This window comes from Lepisosteus oculatus, chromosome 7 (assembly GCF_040954835.1).
Source record: "Lepisosteus oculatus isolate fLepOcu1 chromosome 7, fLepOcu1.hap2, whole genome shotgun sequence".
Classification (NCBI taxonomy): domain Eukaryota; kingdom Metazoa; phylum Chordata; class Actinopteri; order Semionotiformes; family Lepisosteidae; genus Lepisosteus; species Lepisosteus oculatus.
Window position 1 is genome coordinate 11,481,944 of NC_090702.1, and position 21,252 is coordinate 11,503,195.

Genomic DNA, 21,252 nt, shown 5'->3' on the forward strand with positions numbered 1-21,252 from the left:
ATTTACTTTGCAGGGTATTCCAAGCCCATTGGTTGCTTTATTATTTAAGTAAAATTATATATTGGAATACAAAAGTTTAAGATCTGATATTCTTTCGTTTGTCCGGTCCTCATTATTTGAACCTTGCTAGCATGATGCATTCATTATTGCCCTTAATCTTTTTTGTAAAGATTCATTTTTAAGTAATTCTTAATTTGACCTACACTATCACTGTGGTTTTGTATGCACGTCCTCTTTGTTGCTGTGAGACTTGCCAAGCTGATTGTTGTCAGGAGATGCAAGAATTCTACAGCACAGGTTTGAAAACATAGAAATTGCTGTTAGGGAGTAAAAGTGTCCGAAATAAGGAATATATATTTTGTTGAATATTAGTATGAACACTGTTCTTTTTTGTGTACCGTCTGCAAGAGGTGTACTAATACTGTCATTTCCTATGCAGCTGTTTAGATGAGGACGATGATGATTTGGAAGAAGACCACGTGACCAAGGTTTGTGAAGAATTCTCACCATCCCTATGCTCTTTTCCTGTTTTGTAGTTTTATTATTTTTATATCCCCCGTTATGTATTGTATTTGAGTGCCATTTGTTGAAATGCTTACTTTTAGTCAGAATTAATTCTCTTTGATGTTGATATTGCCCTTTATAGATTAATTTTGGTTGCCAAAGCTGCCAAGGGCTTTATGACTCAGTACCCTCTCACTTGTTACAAATTTCCTGTTAAAATCTTTTCTGTTCTTAGGTTGCATCTGCTCTCAAAATCTTACATAGGCACTTTTAATTAGAAATATACAATGCCAAATTCTTATATGCAGTATTATATAAAATATTTAGATTTTATATGTAATATCAAAGGCAACATGGAAATTTGCCTCGTTTTAGTTTAATTTCAAATAGTGAAAAATTAGCAATAGTCTAATATAAAATAACAACAGTGAATGTGTGATAATTAACAAAATTTATGGAGAACAGAAAATGTAGGTGCTGGACGTCTAATTCTTACACTAATGCTTTTTGGAAGGAGATTTTCTTGAATGTCATAGTGTATATTTTCCAGTGATGTGGAATAACCAGATTATTATGCAAAACAATCTGTAACCCTTTAAAGAATAAGAGACCAGTTGGTTGTTTCTGTATAAGCAGCATTTTTCTCCGTTCCATGCCCACAGATTTATTACTGCAGCCGTACCCACTCTCAGCTAGCCCAGTTTGTTCAAGAAGTTCAGAAGAGCGCATTCGCCAGCGATATCCGACTGGTGTCGCTAGCCTCTCGGCAGGTAACCTCATCAAACGCTGCAGAGCGCTATTAACGTCTTTACCAGATGAAATGTTACCTTGGAGATTTCCAAAATATTTCATGGAATAACCCATTTTTTCATTTTATTCTTATTTGTATAAAGCCTTCCTTCCTTTCCTTAGCCTTTGTAAAGATTGCAGTTTAAAGGTGTTTCAAACAAGGTACCGTACCTACAGCTCCTGTTAAAAACTTCTAGGAGCAGTGTTAATTATCTCCAAGTTATCAAACAATTAGCCCGGCAGGTGTTGAAACCACATGACACTGCTACATGTGGGAACTCCCCTGCTGGGTGGGATTAAATCATTTATAGCTGGAGTCAGTACATTTTAAGTGGATTTTTATTTATGACGTTTATGTTATACTTTGTTGATGTTTGACTTGAGACCCAAATCAGCATTTCCTGCACACTACTGTGCTGAATAATAATAATAATAATAATAATAATTGCTTACACTTATATAGCGCTTTTCTGGACACTCCACTCAAAGCGCTTTACAGGTAATGGGGACTCCCCTCCACCACCACCAATGTGCAGCATCCACCTGGATGATGCGACGGCAGCCATAGTGCGCCAGAACGCTCACCACACATCAGCTATCAGTGGGGAGGAGAGCAGAGTAATGAAGCCAATTCATAGAGGGGGATTTTTAGGAGGCCATGATTAGTAAGGGCCAATTGGAAATTTGGCCAGGACACCGGGGTACACCCCTACTCTTTTCGAGAAGAGCCCTGGGATTTTTAATGACCACAGAGAGTCAGGACCTCGGTTTTACGTCTCATCCGAAGGACGGCGCCTGTTTACAGTATAGTGTCCCCATCACTATACTGGGGCATTAGGACCCACATGGACCACAGGGTGAGCGCCCCCTGCTGGCCCCACTAACACCTCTTCCAGCAGCAACCTTAGTTTTTCCCAGGAGGTCTCACATCCAGGTACTGACCAGGCTCACACCTGCTTAGCTTCAGTGGGTTGCCAGTTGTGAGTTGCAGGGTGATATGGCTGCTGGCTGAATGAAATGTGATCCAGGGCAACTGGTGCCAAAAATAGCTTGACTACAAATATGCAGCAGAAATACACTCAGGCCCCTCTAATGTTTTTGGCTGTGTAGTACTTGGATTGAAAAAGCATGAAAATGTAAAGTTTAACGGTTTTGTTTCAAGAATCCTTGAGATATTGCAGCCATCAGAAAGCTATCTCTGCTGATAATCTGATGGATTATACGTCTTTGGCAAGTTGATAGATTGAAAAGTCTACTTCCAGTAGTTCAAGAGTTGAGAGGTGTGTTTTAGAAATGGAAGGGATTGAGGGTGTGGTATTTCTTGCTCTGCCGTAGAATCTCTGCATCAATGAAGATGTTCGCAGACTGAGCAGTGTCCAGCTTATCAATGATCGTTGCATGGAGATGCAGAAGAACAAGCACGGTGAGCAGGGAGAGGGTTCTGCACAAGTGTCGCCTGGTTTTGCAGTAAGAAAACTCTCTTCCAGTGAATTGATCTGAGAATTGATGCTACAGTACATGGAAGCCAGTTTCTTTTAAATGTTTTATACTGTCTTGCAAACATATATTCCAAAGTCCCTCTAAAGAAAGATTTAAATCTCTTGTAAACTCAGCTTTCAGTGTATGAATTAAAATCTATTAACTTTTTTTTATTGTAAAGCTTGCGTCTTTCCACGACAGGGAAGATCTAATTGGGTTATAGGTCAATTTCTGTTTTTATACATTTTATTTCCATTTCTTATTTATTTTAAAATTAATATTTTATAATAGTTACAGTTCTAATTCCAATTGAAATTACACTAGGGTTTATGGCATAGACTTTGCAGGGCAAGTATACAGTATATGATCAAACTGAAATCGAAAATAGGTATTCACACTATGATTACTGTGTCTGTGATAGGTGCATAGGTAATATAATAAAACATGATGTGAGCACAGCAAAAATTAACTTAAATCTCAGAGAAAAATATATTTCTTCTGTGGATGCAGAGAGCTGTGTGAAACTGTGCCATATTCCACTCTTTTTGGTGTATCTTCAACTTTTTATATACAAATCTATATGTATCCAAGACATTTATGGGTAATGCGACAGCCTGCCTGAATTGTGCTGGTTAACAAAACTGTTCCAAAAGCTGTCTTTGATACTCCGCATTTTTACATAAACTAAAGAAGAGTTTTCACAGTGCAGAGTTATCATTCAAAATGTGTTTTATGTTATCATGAGTAAGTAGCACCCTTATTATTTCATCCTTACCTTCTAAAGCACATAAGTACAGTTGTGAAAGAATCGCAGACTAGGCACAATTCTTAGAGCTACTATATATAATAGTATAATATTAGTATATTACACTAATATGTAATAATATAGTGTACTATAATATAACTATATAGCTAATATACAATAGTAAATAGATTATAGGTAGACATATAAAAAGAATCGAAATGGTTCGAAAATGCAGCTCCGTCTCCATCCAGTCCTGTGTGTGCCTCCTCAGATACTTTGTATTTTTGAATTGAGCATTTCTCAATGTCTGTGCTTGACAAAGCCAGCTTTTCCATCCTTTGCCCCCACAGAGAAGACGGAGAAGGTCCAGGAGCCCAAGAGGAGGCGGGGAGCGGCCAAGCCAGTGTGCCCGTTCTCAGGCTACGAGGCCTTGCAGGCGCTGCGCGATGAGATTCTGGTAAAGGTGCAGGACATTGAGCAGCTGGCGGCCCTGGGGAAGGAGACCAAGGCCTGTCCTTACTATGGAGGCCGCCTGGCCATCCCTGCTGCACAGGTGAGTCAGCGAACCCGAAAATCCCAGGGGACAGGGAGATTAAGCAGCTAAGAAGCTTTGTCTCCGTTCAGACCAGGAGTCTCTTTCCTGAGTTTTGTTACCTGCAGTAGAATTGCACTAGTGTTTATGATACACATTAGTTTTAGCCTGCTGCTTGATGGATGTAATGTTATGAACTGAATGAAGATGGGCATCCTTGAAGCAGGTCCTCATAATCGGATAAGTGAAACCGGTTCAGAGAAGTTTGGAAGAGAAAGGGGTAGTTTTAAAGAATTTGTTTTAATTATCAAAAAGCTGCTGATACTTTAATAAAAGTAAAAAAAGTAGATTTCTAAGCCTTTTTTAAGGTTCATACTGTATGATATAAACACCTTACTGAAAAGTAATAATTGACCATCATTAGTACCACCATAATTTACCATCATCAGAATCGCCAAGTAATATACTGTGATTAGATCTTTTTCTGAAATTTCTGCAAGACAATTATAAACTTTATATGTTATAAATGTTTGTTAAATTTGTTTAAATAAATGTAAACGTACATCTCCTGGAGGTGAACTCGCTCCTTTTTTAAAAGACCAAACTACCTCATAGAATATGACCTTGCGACCTCTAGAGTAGATCTGACCAATCTCATTATATTAATTGGGATCGTATGGGGAAAAATACATCTCATTGGGAATCCTAACAAGTAAAGGTATTAACATCATAGGTGTATATGAACACTTTAAATATTAATGTTTCGTATCCTACAGTTTTATTTAATGTATTCTTGTGACGTAAAAGCACTGATTTTCCCTGTCTTCAGTGCTTTCCCCTTTGATTGATTTTATAGTGCAGGAGTAACCTCTAGATTCTAATCAAAACAGCCCTTCTACATAGTACAAGACCAGTTATACAATCTGTTGCTTTTATGAAGGTTGAGAGGATCCAAATATTTTTGTTAATATAGTATATTAAGATAGAACAGTTGTTTAGAAACTACCAGAATATTTGCTAAATGTACAGTAAGCCATTCATTTCAAATGTTTTTTCTCTGTTCCCTCAGCAAGGCTATTTTATGATTTAAAACATATATATTGTTAAGACTAGAACAGAGCCATTGACCCCTGACCTACTAAACTAAACCAACAGTTGAATGTCTGTAAAGAGGTGAAACTCTGTATTCCTCATCTTGCGGTGCTTTCTTGTCTGTGTGGGCTTGCCGACTGGGTGTTGATTAACTAGATTTCATATAACAGGTCACGTAGAGAAACAATGGAAATTGCTTCATCAATTAAATTGGGGGGGACTGTGGAGAAAACAGATTGTATTCCAGAGTGGAATTTACCCTGAGCAACACCTGGGCAGCAGGTTAACCCCTGCTGTTTTAAAAAATGCAGTGCAATCTTTAATAACCAAATAGTCAGGACAGGACATCATATGCTATGACAACTGTGTTCCTGTTACCATTCTGTGGAACTGCTTTGGAAATTCTGGTCTAGCTGGAGATGTACTGCTTACTGGTTGACCAACTTGCAGCAAAAACCTGTTTTTTTCTCAGAAGTGACCCAAGTACTCACTTGTTTTAGCCTTACCTATATTTTAAGATCTGATGACATCAGACTACAAAGTGCTTACACTGCAGCCAAAAAAGCTTTAAAAACATGTGAGCTGTAGCAGATTATAAACCTACTATTAACCCCTTTAGTTACCACATTTGATAGCTTTGCTTTAGCGGTGGACTAATTTTTTCAAAGGTTTTTGTTAACGTTTTCATCACCTTTCTCTCAAGTTTATGAAGTGGTGCAACATCACTTTTGTTTAGTAATATACTTTTTTGTTTGTGCAGTGGTTTATGGATTGAGACACAAAATACTTTTGGCCAGATTTCAGGAAAATGCTGTTCTTTTAGTGTGACTATAGATCACTCTGCTGTAGAGATTTTTCCATTACAAAACTGATAGGTTTGTATTTAATGGATGTAAAAAGCACCATTTATACACTTAAAACAAAAGTGTACTGATAGATAACTGCTACTGTAATTAAGGAAGACAGACAAAAAACAACAATTCACTGAATCACCTTTTTTAATCATATTAACATTTTTCCCCAAACCCTTCCTTTCCCCCAAAACATATTCACGTGCAGTTTTGTTCTGCCAGCAGCAGTCAGTTTGCATAAGAATCTAAATCAAATGTGAAGGGATATAAGAAAATGTTAACCGGTTGAATATGAAGTTGTTCGAGCTTAAGGAATAATTGAGTTTGAGTTGTGCACTGCGTTTAAACTTGTCGCTTCAAATCAAAGGATGCTTTTATGCAAGATGGAGGAGGGGCTTGCTTTTGAAAGTCTATGGAAGTCTGTTTTATTTGGAGTTCTGAGACACTGCTGATTTTCTCAACCTCAGAAGGAAGGTCATGAGAGGTTTCTGAGTAAACATGGGGGGGCGGAAGACCAATGTGCTGCTATTGGTGTTTCTTCATAGCTTACTGTGAATACCTTGGCTGTTTCTGGGACTTGCCTTCCTTTTTTTCGGCTTTTCCACCAAATTAAAATTGTACCTGCTTTGCACCCAAAACATTTGGTTTTGATTTTTGCATCGACATTTGGTGGAACAGCCTACCGCTTGAAAACATAATTATGTGACATAAGATATGAATATAAAAATAACAGGCTTACATCCTGTGTGCATTTCGTGGTTTTTCTTGTTTTGGTTTTCTGTTTTTTGTGTAATTCTCATTTGAGGTTTTCCTCAGAACACACTGAGTTGAAAGCCTTCTCAAAATCTGGTATTTTCACGTGATTAGACATGTTAAAGAAACTTTAGTTTCTTCCCAAATTACAAAATTCACTTAAGTTGGAAAAATGTTTGCAAATTTACAGGTTTATATATTTAAAATGATAGATAATGTATTCTAGACTCCTGAGATTTATCATTGAATTAATAAACCGTATTTATTTAAAAAACAGATTTGATTCTGCTTAGTCTAATTCTTCTTACAGTTCCCCAGGAACTAACTGTATAAGCTATTGTTTCCTCTCTCACCTTCATATATGGAAAAAGAAATAATCCTCCTTCACTTTGCTATCATTTATATTTTGCATCGAACATTTTTAAGCTTGAACTTCTCTGATTGTCCCATATTTGTAACCACAATTCCTTTCATGACGACTTTTTTCTTTATTCCTGGGCTCCCATAACATGTGGTTCTGTTTCCTTTCCTGCTTCAGCTGGTGGTGCTGCCCTATCAGACGCTGCTGCATGAGTCAACGCGCCGGGCTTCTGGGATCAAACTAAAGGACCAGGTTGTGATAATTGATGAGGCCCACAACCTCATTGACACCATCACCTGCATCTACAGCTCGGAGGTCACAGGCGCGCAGGTACACAGATACCGACAGCACCTGGAATATACAGTGAGGGAGCTGTAAAGGATATAGATCCCTGTTGCACCAAAATGAGCAGCTGTGAAGTACAGATAAAGTGTGCAACACGTTATGCACAGAATGGAACTGGGTGCAGGGCCTTATGCAGATGCACAGAAGGTTGATATTTATACTGTGAGGGAAGATTTGCTGAGGGAAAGCAAGGCAATTTTACTTTATTTGCATACCTTTTAGAAATGTGCTGAACAAAATGATTTTCCTTGTTTTAAGAATTATTTACACTGCTGCATTGTGCAAAACTGAAATGTATTGGCTTTATAGTTTGAAAGATGAAAGATTTTGTGATTCGGCGTTTGCTGCACCTATGTCAGGTGTTTGTTGCACCAGCTGCAGTTTTTCCTTTAAGACTAAAACATCCTCTGCAATTTCCCAGCATTGGCATTTTATTTTAACTTGCATTTCTTTAGTAACTCTCCATACTAAAATATTTATATTGCTGCATCAGGAAGAATGCTTTGCTTTGACCTACAAGTCTAAAAATATTGTTTACACAGAAGCTAGTGCTCGAGTTTATCTAGATAAAATAAAGATGTAACAAACCTGCAGTTGAGAGGTTAGCTACAGTATGTAGCTCTTTGCATCCAGTTTAGAAGAAATTAGTATTCTAAAGTGTGATCTGCAGTTACCACTTGTCATGATCGGGATTTTTTAAATCCAAAAAACATTTGACAGCTCAGTTTTTTAATGAAAGTATATATGTTTCAGTGAAATAGAACAAAATAGATTTAGAGGTGTTACAGGTCCAAGAACAAAATGTAACCAAACAAGCAAAAAATATAAGTAAATTTCATTCTCTTCCGTCTTTTACTGTAGCTCTGCTGTGCTCATTCTCAGCTGACCCAGTATATGGAGCGTTACAGGTGAGTATGTCTTATTCTTCACCAGCCAACATTAGATGTCTGTTTTACAGGCATTTGATTGAGAGCTTTAATGGAATTACAGATTACATGTTAAATTCAATACTCTGGATGCATAGAATCTTCATATTGAAAAGTGCAATGAAGGAATACTTGCAAGAATATTCAGACAGTTGTCAGTTTTCACATTTTATTCTTTTAAAGCTTGCAGTCATGACATTTTGAGGTAGCAATTAAGATTTTCTATAGAAATAACATACACCACAGATTCAAAGCAAAACCAAGTACAAATAAAAGACAAACGGAAGATATTCTAATTGAATAAATATCTTGATCCTTTGCTATGGGGTCCTCAATTAATTTAGAAGAACATATTAGTTGAGTGTTTTTTTTCTCTAAGCATTAATAGTGTTTTCTAATATATATTTTCTTTAATAGTGGTATTCTCATTTGGTCTAGCAGTTAGGATTCCTGGTTTTGCACCTCGGTGGCCCAGGTTCAACTCCTGGTATGCGAATGAGTCTCTTACCTTTTTTGGCAGCAGCCATATCACCCTGCAACTCACAGCTGGTAGCCCACTGAAGTTAAGCAGGTGTGAGCCTGGTCAGTACCTGGATGAGAGACCAACTGGGAAAAATTAAGGTTGCTGCTGGAAGAGGTGTTAGTGGGGCCAGCAGGGGGCGCTCACCCTGCGGTCCATGTGGGTCATAATGCCCCAGTATAGTGACGGGGACACTATACTGTAAACAGGTGCTGTCCTTCTGATGAGATGTAAAACTGAGGCCCTGACTCTCTGTGGTCATTAAAAATCCCAGGGCGTTTCTCGAAAACAGTAGGAGTGTAACCCCGGCGTCCTGGCCAAATTTCCCATTGGCCTTTACCAATCATGGCCTCCTAATAATCCCCATCTATGAATTGGCTTTATTACTCTGTTCTCCTCCTCACCGATAGCTAATGTGTGGTGAGCGTTCTGACGCACTATGGCTGCCGTCGCATCATCCAGGAGCTGCACATTGGTGGTGGTGGAGGGGACTCCCCACGACCTTTAAAGCACTTTGAGTGGAGTGTCCAGAAAAGTGCTATATAAGTGTAAGCAATTATTATTAGATCCTCCTTACTCATTGAAAACCACACAATACCTGATCTTCGGTACAGCACAATGTGTTTGGAAGCCAATGTCCAGATTCATAAGATGCTCTGTATTTGTTAAAAGTTTCAAATATTGCTTAAAGTCCTACCTTTTTTTCTAAAGCATTTCTTGTGTAATTTAGACTTAATTTATATTATTTAGACTGTTCTTTAGAATGTTATTTCAGTAAATGTTATATTGTTTCTGTTGGGTATTTTGTGTATCATATTACAGTTTCTTGAAACATACTCATGTAATAAAGCAATTACATCATCATCATCAAGGGGCAGCTGAAAATTGGTTTGCTTGTTTTTCTGATTTTGTTTTGTGATGTTAATGTAAATGTTAAAAAGAGCTTTTTGTAGGCACAGTCACAGTATAACTGCTGAGGGTAACAAAGTAATTTAGAATTTCCTTCATGAAGGTCACTGTTACTGCCAGTTTGTGGACACTTCCCAATTAGAAGCACTTGGTGGCAGTGTAATCTAACCTGATGAGAATAAAAACTGAAACAGCTGGCTGAAAAGAAAGTGGGCTTCGATCTAGAGTTTGGTTTAAGCTCAGAGGCCTGCAGTCCTGTTTGTAGTGTAAAAGCCAGTGGTTTACAGAAAGTCTGTGTACTTGTCAGGCCACTGCTTCTTAAGCACTTGGAGTATACAGTAGATGTCTTAACATATTCATGTTAAGAAACATTGGCAATGCTAGGGGGAACTTCATTTAAATACAAATCTGTTTGCTTTCAGAAATCGTTTGAAAGCCAAAAACTTGATGTACATCAAACAGATCTTGTTTGTCGTGGAAGGTCTGGTTCGAATGCTGGGAGGTAAGAGGTTTTTTGGCAGCAGCTAGGCTCTGGCGCTGCCCGGTGCCCATTCAGAACAGCTGAGATTCAGCACTCCTTCACACTGTGTGAGGCAGAAAAAAAAAATATTGCTGTTTTGTAAAGCACTGGAAATCCTCAAGCACTTGTTAACCGCTGATAGCTGTAACTTTGTGTCTCTATGTGCAGTTGTAATGTGTTCTATATTTACAAATGAAAACCATTTATTTAAATACTGTACTGAAGTCCCGCGCAGTCATTTTAAATGAAAGGTTTCGTAACACAGCATGGGATTTGTAACACTCATGGAATTCAATGAGAAGGAAAATGGATCCTTCCAGTTATTTGCTCAAAGCTAGTAGAGATAAATGCAGAACCAGCAGTCAAGAGGGCCACAGGTGAATTAGATTTAAAATATGATAACAAATGGCTTCGTGCTCACCAGAACAGTGGAATGCAATTTAGGTTTTGAGTCTTTCCTCTTCATACATACTAACTAAAAACTGTTCCTTTAGGAAGGGAATTGTTGACACTGAGTCACTGATCAATATGAAATGTATGCAGGTTCTGAAGACATGCTGAAAAAACACTGAGCAATATAAAGGGTTTAGTGTTCTATTTTTTCTGCTTTAAACTGTTTTAAGTTTTCTTAGAGGATTTTTTGGTTTTCGTCTAAATAGTGGAACATTTGAACTGCATAAGATACATTATTTTTTCTATTGTGCTATTGATAGCCAGTATAAAAACAAGCAGTTAACAAGCAACCAGCCTTTTGTTTTTGTGAAAACATGAAGTCAGAAGAGTGCAAATGATTTCAGTGCATTTACCAGTGATCCCATTTTACGCAAGATCCATTCCTAAAACAATATCCTTAACCCTGCAATGTTATACAGTATGGAAAGAATTGTGCCATACGTGTTTGCTTCCTCTGCATTAATGTGCCTTAACCTTTTTTCATTATTTATTCAGGGAAGACAGGGCAAAACCCAAACACACAGACAACACCCGCAGGTAAGAATCATAGCTGGAGGATTAAAACAGTGGCTCTGTCTTAGTTTTTCTCTTGATATCTTACCCTGCTTGTTTCTACAGCTCTCACTGTCAGTTTACTTTGCTGAGATTGTTCTGTAATGTTTGCTCACCGTATATTCAGACTCTGAACTGGTTTCTTCAAGATGAACTGGAAGGAATGAAATGGAAAGTAAGCTTTTTGTGAGCCAGGTGCAATCCTCGGTGCTTTTCCTGTGGGATCTCCTGTACCACTGATATGTTCCTCTGCAGCTCTGAGGTGTCTTTTTGTCATGGTAAAAAAAAGGCTTCTTGAAAAGCAATAAAAAACAACAAAAGGGCAGGGAATTCAGCAGAAACAAGATAAAAGAGCAAAACGCATCCAAAGTTTAACAAGGACTGCAGTTTGTGGTGGGGGGGAATGAGTAGCTGGGTTGTGGTGTCTTGAAGAAGACTGTTCTTTCCTCCCTCAGATGTGGGGTTGCATTTCTGAGCCAGGCATGAATAACATTTCCCTACTCCAAATTGGTGGATGTAAAAGGAAACATGAAAGTGAATTTAAATGTATGTACATTTATATGTATATAAAACTTTGTGCCTGGTACACTCATACTTTATTTTTTAATAATTCATGCCAAAAAGTAAATGAGTTGTGCTGGACATTTTTTTGTTGGGTTTTTCCTATCCAGTTGAAATGTTATTTAATCTAGTTGTCAAATATTTTCTTTTCTCATGGCTTAAAAAAAAAAATTGAGAAAAAAATGGTTTGATCTTCTGTTGTGAGTGCTGATATGAGATTTCTCCTGCTGTTTTTAAAATGCAGAATGAAAGAATGTGGTTGTTCATTGACAGTGACAACTTTTCTTTAATGTATTTTTAATATTTTTTCCATAACGGCACTATTTGAATTTAGATTGTTGTGCATAACAGTTGTTACGTGTGCAATCACATTTATTTGATTTTTTTTCACAAAAGTGGCAAGGGAGTGAACAGCTGGTGTAGAGCAACATACAATAGAAATTGAGCTTTTTGTTTAATCCAAGGGAAACAGCACATTATTTATTGTGACTTGTTCAGATAAACAATAGTTAAAACAAGTTAATCACTACTAACAAACTTTCCTCAATCACTAGATTTAGGCATCCATCTGCTCTTGTGAATGCAGTTTCAAGAAAAATTAAAGCAGCAGAAATTAAAAAAATATTATTTATTGTTATTTTATTGTTTTTTGGCACACAGGAACAGAGTTGCAGACTATTAACAACTTCCTGTGTAAAGCACAGATTGATAATATTAACCTCTTCAAGGTAAGTGTATTGATAATATATAAATATTGCATAATTAACTTTGCCAGTGTTTAATATTTGACTTATTTTCAAAATTTCTGGTGCCAGAGTTATCCTGCATACTGTATGTTCTATTAATAAGAAGTGTTCTGTAGTGGGATGTTAACAGATATGTAGCTGGGTGATGTAGTCACCATCACCATTTCATCTGGCTGTCTAACTGACTACTGTCAACTTCCATAGTGACTTTAATTTAAAGAATGTTTTCTTTGTAAAATGTAGTGGCTTTTTGGTTTCTTGAAGACTTTCATTTTCTGAAAAGTGCGAATGAGCAATTAGATAGAAAACCAGGTCTGTGCAATGCATTATGCAAATATTTTATATTGTTTGTATGAAACAATTCATATTGACGCTTTTTGCAAAAAACATGATTACCTGCAAGGTCTGGTCCTTAATGTAGGGGGCCTTGCAATAAAATTGGTAGAGAACACTTGCTTTGTTATTGACCTTTACTGCAGTGTACAATTTGTGATTGACTGAACTCCTAACACAGTAGCAACAAGAGAAATGGGTAAATAATGTTAAATTTGTTAGGTTTCATACTGTATATTTCAGTGCATAAAGAAACAGTGGATTGAAGGGTTTTCCCCAAGGAATTGAACAGTGCTGTTGCGACAGCCTGGAATTTCTCTGAATTTGATTTCAGTGTTATAATTGAATATCTTGAATGTCATGGGAATATTAAATGAATGCTATTCCACTTGAAAGTTCACAGCATGGTTCCTACTGTGGATTTGACTTCACATTTTTTTAAACTTCATACTTTCGAGTTAATGGGTAGTGGCATAAAGAGCCTGGGAACTCAAACGTGGTTAATCATAACTGTTCATAATACAGTGTTCAACCAGGTTCTTCAGTTAGAGGTGCATAATTCATAATGTGGTGAAATATTATGTGGCATTTCTAATGTGTTTCTGTATATATTGCGGTACTTTTATTCTGTGTAAACATAGATGTGTCTTGGGGATTAAAGAAAAAAGGTTCTGCTTCTGTAACTAAGTGATGGAAAGGAAAATGATGGGACCTGAAAAAGAGTGATGGAAAGGGTAATGAGTTTATGAAGAAGCATTATAGATTATTGGAGAGGAAATATGTGAAAACAGAACAGTTTATAAAGGAATAAAACTACATTGGTGTTGTGCATTTGTCATTGTCTTCTCTTTATCATCTTGATAGGTGCGTCGATACTATGAAAAAAGCATGATCAGTAGAAAGGTGAGTGCTTTAGATCTAAGTTACAGCTGGAAATCATCAGTGCCTCTTGCTCCAAAAGCATCTAAGCATATTAATTTTTTTCTAAAAGGGAAAATAAGGAAATTGGATTGACAATTCCATTTAGTATTGTCCTGTACGGGTCGGCCTTCTTTACCCTTCATCTGTAAATCATCTGCTTTCACTTAACCTCCACAGTCCTGCAGTTTTGAGGGTGAACTTGATAGAGAGTTAATTAAGACTGATTTCTGTATTATTATACAGAGAGCTATTCACCGGATTTAGATAATGGGTCTTCAGTATTTGCATTAATGTTTAAATATTTATATTTTTGTATTGATCTTAATATACTGTAAAAGCCATCTACATAAATAATATCAGTCCCGACACTTTAACAGGTTTTTTGTATTTTTTATTTTCTTCCCACCCAATGTGGAATTTGCCATTCCTTTCCTTCCTCCTCCCCCCCTGCACAGAGAGGGTAGACATTTGAGCCATTTTCTCTTCCTGAACTGCTGCAAGCTCCACGTCGGCTAACAGGAGGATGAGTGCCAATCGGAGGATTGGCACATCTCTCACTGACATCTGGCTGAATAATCCTAACCTTGAAACTCGCAGCACTCTGTCTTTTGTGCATCACTGCTTACGGGAATCCTGGTCACAGTTGGTTTTTGACAGTGGAAGTTCATGCTTTTGTAGGGTCTTGTGGAATTTCACAAAGCCTTTTTTAAATTTAAAGAAAAATAATTATAAAACAGCTAATTTCACAAAGCTAAGCCTAAAAATGTGTAAATGTGCTTTTATTCAAAGCAACGTACGCCCATTTTACTGTATTATGCTGGACATTCCTGAAGGAATCTTGAGTGAAGTTCCTTGTTCAGGGATTTTGCACTATGAGATCAGAGCCTTAATCATTATTCAACACTGCTGCCAACAGCACAGTATTTAGGTGTTTTATTAATGAAACACTGCAAATAAGCATTTATTTTTGATATGGAGCTAAAATTGGATGTTTCTATGCAGATTTGTTTGACAAGTGAAATGAAATATGAATATGAAAACACTTCCATGTCTGTGGGGAATTCTTATAACTCATTTTTTTTAGTTTCGTTCTGTTTCTGTGTAAAGATGATATCAGATCAAATTTGTTATTTTGCGCAATATCTGCCCTGCATTGCATTCTAGACTAGTCATTGAATTATTTTCTCATTCTTGGACAAAATGCTGTAAGTCATAACACATTGCAATATGAATAAAAAATCACAACATTTGCTTTTTTACTTCAGCTGTTTGGCTTTGTGGAAAAGTATCAAGGTTCTGGGTTGAACTTATCTAACAAGGAGAACTGTAAGACAGAAGGCCTGGAGGGATTTTTGCAGACCCTGCCGAAGGGCCAGAGACACACAGGTCAGTCAGATAATCACAATGTGCACTGCTTTGCAAGGCTTCTGTTAATGAATAAGCATGAAAATCTTCCTCTTTGAATTTTGTCCTCATTCATTTCTGTGATACTGCAGTGCCTAATTAAGTATTTGCTTCAGTGCTGTCTGATGGGCTACCTTGGAAAACATGTACTTTCTCCAGCTAAGAGTGTTCTAGTAAATAAAATTTACTTGACATTTCTTTAATGAGCTTGTTTCTTATTCAGTTAGGGAAGTGACAGGCACAGCACAAAACTGGATTCTTTGCCAATATTTGTCTGTTTACACACATGTCAAAGTTTACCCGAATCCTTAAATGTTTTAAAATTCTGAGAAAATACAGTTTTCAGTCCACATCGTGTTATGAGTCTCAACATATTATAATTTCTTTCTAATAAAAGATTATAAGAATGTTTTAAAAAAGTACATTTAAGAGAAAAGTGAGAATTATTAATTGCAATTCTATGAAAAGCTACCAAAGTACAGTTCATTCAGTACAGGCTCTTTAACCTTATTGTATACAACAAAAGAGACAGTCTTTTTGGTTATTTAGAAAAAGGTCATCAGACCTCAGGTTAGAAATCTCAGAATCTCAGGTTAGAAAGTTTTGTTAGCAAATTTCCTTGGTTGCCCCTGTAAAGCACTGCGAAGTGCTGAAAGAAGCAAGTTACGACATGATTTGGTGTTTTCCTGTGCAACAAATATGTTTGCTCTTTGAGTTATAGCACATATTCTTTTCTTCGAAATAATTCCAATGTTAGAAAGTATGTCAGTTGTAACTTGGTTGTTAGATGGAGATGGGCAATAGGCTTTATGGGGGCAAAGGTTCTTGTTGTGTGTGTTCAAACTTTGGGTAAACTTTTTACTCGATAGAAAGCATTACATTTTCCCCACTCTGTAACTACTAGGAAGATCAAGCTGTCTTTCTTACCAGTCAAATTTTTAGTTGACAGTATCAGTTATTGGTATTAAGATAAATAACAAATAATGTTATCAAGATAAAAAAGAGGGAAAGAGAAAAAAAAAGAGGTTGACTGTTTCTTTGTGATTGAGGTTTCATATCATATAATAGCAAAGTCATTCAGATTGTTTCTGGATGGATCTGTAGTTGCTAGAATTTTGCCTTGGATTTGTTCATTTTAATCTGGTGGAGTTCATGCGAGTCCAGATATTTTAGAATTCTATTACCAAGTAGTGTACTTCTGTGGATCCCGTTACGATTTTAACTGGTAGCCCTAATAGGATGATGTAATTGTATGTTGAGTAGCACAGGAGTTGAAAAACCATATTAAGTGTTATACGGGTAGTGTAAGTCTTGTGAGTTGTTTTTTTACTTCCTGAAGAGAGTGTTTATGAAGAGATGCTTTTGTCACTTCAGATTTTTGGAATTGGCCCCCTTAGATTTCAACAGGTTGATATTGATGGGCATTTGTTGTGTTTTTTATTTTAGTCATTCTATTTTAGTTTTTTATATGTCAGCATGGAAAGAAAGCTCTGACACAGCCTAATTAGGATAACCAACCACAGTGCAGAACTAATGCAAAAGTAGGTCAGCAAGATAGGAGGAAACTGCTTTTCTTTTCAAAACTGTTTTTACGAAAGAGTGCCTTTGGCAGTTTTTTTAAAAACCTGTGACTGATCTAGCAATATTGTAATCTCTCCAGTATATTGTCACACAAGCACTGCTTTCCCTTTAGCCAGGATAACACTGAAAGACACCTTAGCACCCTTATTTTTTTATATAATGTTTTGCAGCACCAGTACCAGATGAGAACAGCGTGGCAGATAACGGGCAGCCAATCATGACTTCTCCCATGATGCAATTAGAGGGATTCCTATTTGCTTTGACCAATGCCAACAAAGATGGAAGGGTTGTGATACACAAACAAGGTGCGTCAGGATCAAGACTGCTGACTGCTAGTTAAAGGAATACGGCATTAAAGGGAATCCAATCCAGGAGTTTGATATGAAATCCAAGAGTTTGAAATGCTCCGCTATAGATGTTTACTGCAGTGCTGGTATTTGAGTACACAGAGATGGGAACTGATAGGAAGGGCATGTTCAGTAATGAAGACTGAAAAACAGTACACATTCCCCAACATAGTTAAAACCCTTTTTGCACAGATGCAACTGAACACCTACTAGCGTGTTTAATTAGATTAACACAGTCTGTGTTGTCTAAGGAGGCAATGTGGTAATACTATCTTTGCTAGTTGTACACTTTGTTGCTGTGATTACTGTGAAATGCACACATTTTAAATTTACATATATTTACTAATTTAATATTTACATATTTGTCTAGTAACAGAACCTTTTGTTTACTAATTTCTCTTTGTGAATGTGAAACTTATCGAGAGTCCACGTTCCTTTCAACAATTTCACTGACACCCTGTGGGAAGTTCTGTTTATGTTCTTGTTTCTTAAAAAACACTTAATATATAAGGAAACTGGGTCATAGTCCACATCCTTTTTCTAATTTTCTGTGACTCATTCCTGCTGTGTACATTGCAGCATAACAATATCTGCATTTTTATATATAAAGACATCTGATGGGAAATTGGAGAGAGTAGTATTTTCTATCTTAATAAATAATATTAGAATATAGTATAATGCTTTTGAGGGTCAACTTCTCTTGTCATTTTTATTTGCAATGTGTTTTTGCTTAATTTTTGTAATGTTTTTAAATCTAACATAACCAGCATCTTTACCTGTTTTGCTTTTAAATGTATAGTTCTATTCAAATTTAAAATCCTTGCTTTGTTGTTTAACCATAGTTGAGCTACAATAGTAATCATTCTCGGTACAAGAGGAACCACAGGTTCAGACATTTGGTGTCTGTTCTTGACTGAGGAGCCAATGGAGCAAAGCTGCCATCTGTGGAATTATGACTGAATACCTTAAAATCAGAACACCTCTAAAGGTTTTGTTGAGGGTGGGCTTAGTTTGTTATAGGAAAGTCATTTTAATTCTAATACATTTAATGAGTAAGTGTTCCAACTTGTCTTTTTGTCACTTACTGGCCAATAGTTCGACTTGACTTTATATGACTTTGTTGTGGGTGCATATAAGCTAATGCAGAAGTTGGGTTCTTTCTCCAGGGAAATCCTCTTTCTTTTGTGGAATCCTGCAACTTTTACCAGGAAGAGTTATTGAATTTGATTTATCACTTGATACTTATGGCAACCTTCAATCGAAGGTGAAGTCTTTATTGGCTTGATTATCCTGAATTGAGGAAACAAAATTTGTGCTAAAATTGTGGGAGCCAGGTAATGTTTAAAGTTAATGATTACAAAGCCTCAGAACCACTGCATTATCTGCTGCCCCCCCCTTTTTTTTGTAGAGTTAACTGGAACGCTGAAAACATTCCCCTGCATACAGTATGTTTGTGCAGCTTCATCTGTAATTTAGAACTTCTTTGAGCTCTTTTAGTGGCCTGTGGCCATTGAGCATTGAGAGGTTCCGTGTTGTTGAAGGTGTGCTGGCACAGAGCAGTGTGAAGTTCCTCCTGCTGAACCCTGCCATCCACTTCGCTGCGGTACTGAGAGACTGCAGAGCTGTCATCGTTGCGGGAGGCACCATGCAGCCAGTAAGCTTTAGTGTTTACTGGCCTTCTTCTCGGAGCAAGAAATAGTTATTGGGCTGTTAGTAAATTGGTAAAAAGCTAAAAAAGAAAGTGCTTACTAGAACACATTTTAAGTCAATTTAAAGTTTAAACAAATTTAAGTTTTTGAAGCTTTCTTGACAAGAAGAAAACCACAAGCTTGGAAAAAATGAATAATACAAGGTCCTCAGTATTTTTCAGTTCAGAAGCACTTGTTAAGGAAAGTGGTTATATCTGAATGGTCTAAAACAAAATTAAAAAGACTAATTCAGACATGCCTTTATTGCATCCAGACTGTTTTGGACTAGAAAATGAAACAAGGTTGTGATGTTTGTGGGAAGACTGCTTGAAAATAAACAGGGCGGTGAAAGTTGTCGGTTTAAATGTAATAAGGACATAAGGAATCAGTAGATTACAGATATAAAACAGGGCTGATTTAAGATGAGATTTTATACCTGAGTCTCTAATGGTATTTTTCTTTCAGCCTGTTACGGTTGAAGCTAAATTAAGGAGCAAAGCCCTAGTAAAATAATTTAATTTGTTTGACTTTTGTAGGTGTCAGACTTTAAGGAGCAGCTGTTGCTCTCCGCTGGCGTGAGACCAGAACGCATTATGGAATTCTCTTGTGGTGAGTTTAGAGAGGGAGCTGATGTTGAGAGCAATTCTCCTGCAAGTATTTGTTGATTTTACTGTATAAAATGGTGTAGAAGATAACTAGCATATGAAAAAGCAAGCAGAAATGTGCTTATAATAACTTAGTGTACGGTTTCATACACCATGTTAGTAATTTGTTCAGTGCTCGGGGGATCATAAACTGGTGCTCTTGATACAGTATCTTTAAAAAATACTGTATGCCGTGCTGTGACGCTTACCAGCACTGGTAGTGTGCCCCTGCTCCCAGTGCTCGACTTCAGATTTTCAAATTGTGCTGCTTCTAGAGTAGGCAGTGGGGTTCTATAAAATAGCTTCCTCTTGTAATATTACACCTTTTTAAGTAACCATATTTTAAACTTGCTGCAGTCTGGCATCACTAATCTGTTGCACAAAAGGATGTACAGTTGAGGTTCCTTTAAGTTTGGGTGGCTACAGGTCCCATTTTTCTGGAACAGTCTCACATTAGCAGTCTCTTCTGTGTATAACTTTTTTAAAAACCTACTTTTCTGAACAAAGTGGGGATTTGTCATGTTTTTTAGAAGTGGAAATACTGAGGTTTCTGCATCTGAATGGACAAAAAAAAACTTCAAGACGTCCCTGTAAAATGTAAAATCCAGTTTTTAACTTATGAAGAAATATTGTCACCCTACTTTAAACAGGCATTTCAGGCAGACAGGAAGTGCCATTGAGTACACACTAATGATGTAGAAATACCATCTGACATCTTGAGAGGTAGTACCTGAGACTAATAGCTTATACTGCAAGTTCAAGATCTTGTCTTCCTTTGAAAAATGACAGGCAAAATTACTGGAACATGACAAGGTTGTATCAATGTGAGCTGATTTTGTGTAAAATATACAAAACGAGCTTTTTAAAGCACTAGTGTTTTAAAATATATCATTTCTCCTCCAAATTGGTGATAGCTTTTGTCATTCTCTAAATTGCAGGTCATGTGATTCCTCCCCAGAATATCTTACCTTTAATTCTGTGCAAAGGACCTTCAGGACAGGAGCTGGAGTTTACCTTTCAGAACCGAGAAAAGTCACACATGGTGGGTTTCTTAATGATATATTCAGGCTTGGATTATTCCTAGATACTTTGCCAATTTAGGAGTCTACTGTATGTGTGAGGTTAAATGCAGTAAAGCCAGTTATTTTACAGAGTATTTTTTTCCTTTTGTCCTTAGTCATGTAAATGCTACAGTGAAAAAGTTATTTTAAAGATGAAATTGAAGTTCTCTTCAGCATTTTAACTCATGAATCGATTTACCCTTTAATGCCCTTTGATAGCATATGAGTGAAGTCTTTTAAATGGTATCTTTCTAATCTTTCTATTTAAAAAATGTAGTCTCGCAGACAAAAACGAATAAAAGACAATACCTTGCAAAACACACATTACTGAAGCCTGTCAGAGCTGTGAATCTTGTTAATATTTTCTTCCACACACATTTTCTTGATACACTGTAGGAATTATATGAGTGCATAGAGTTGACTTCTGTAGAATCCATTACATTCTTTTTTCAAAAGGGTTCTACTGCCAATCTCTATTTTAGGAGGATATTTCTAATGTGCACTTGTAAAAATGTTTTATAGAAAAAGTAAACTAATTGAGAGGTTCTGAATTGTAGAGAAATAACTTACCCATTGTGATTGCCTTGTAAAAGTGATAAAACTGTTTTTCTCTCATACGATTCCCTGTCCCGCAG

At 36.8% G+C, this 21,252-nt stretch overlaps 1 protein-coding gene across 1 annotated transcript in view; it reads left to right on the forward strand.

The window, feature by feature from the left end:
* ddx11 (DEAD/H (Asp-Glu-Ala-Asp/His) box helicase 11) overlaps positions 1-21,252 on the forward strand; it is a 42,842-nt gene that overhangs the window by 7,225 nt on the left and 14,365 nt on the right. Inside the window, exons 6-20 of the mRNA XM_015353221.2 lie at positions 440-488; positions 1,167-1,274; positions 2,629-2,716; positions 3,868-4,070; positions 7,284-7,436; positions 8,313-8,359; positions 10,229-10,308; positions 11,275-11,316; positions 12,553-12,620; positions 13,836-13,874; positions 15,158-15,278; positions 17,048-17,182; positions 18,766-18,878; positions 19,449-19,521; positions 20,495-20,598. Coding sequence (XP_015208707.2) covers positions 440-488; positions 1,167-1,274; positions 2,629-2,716; positions 3,868-4,070; positions 7,284-7,436; positions 8,313-8,359; positions 10,229-10,308; positions 11,275-11,316; positions 12,553-12,620; positions 13,836-13,874; positions 15,158-15,278; positions 17,048-17,182; positions 18,766-18,878; positions 19,449-19,521; positions 20,495-20,598 — 1,423 coding nt within the window. The remainder of the gene's footprint in view (positions 1-439; positions 489-1,166; positions 1,275-2,628; positions 2,717-3,867; positions 4,071-7,283; positions 7,437-8,312; positions 8,360-10,228; positions 10,309-11,274; positions 11,317-12,552; positions 12,621-13,835; positions 13,875-15,157; positions 15,279-17,047; positions 17,183-18,765; positions 18,879-19,448; positions 19,522-20,494; positions 20,599-21,252) is intronic.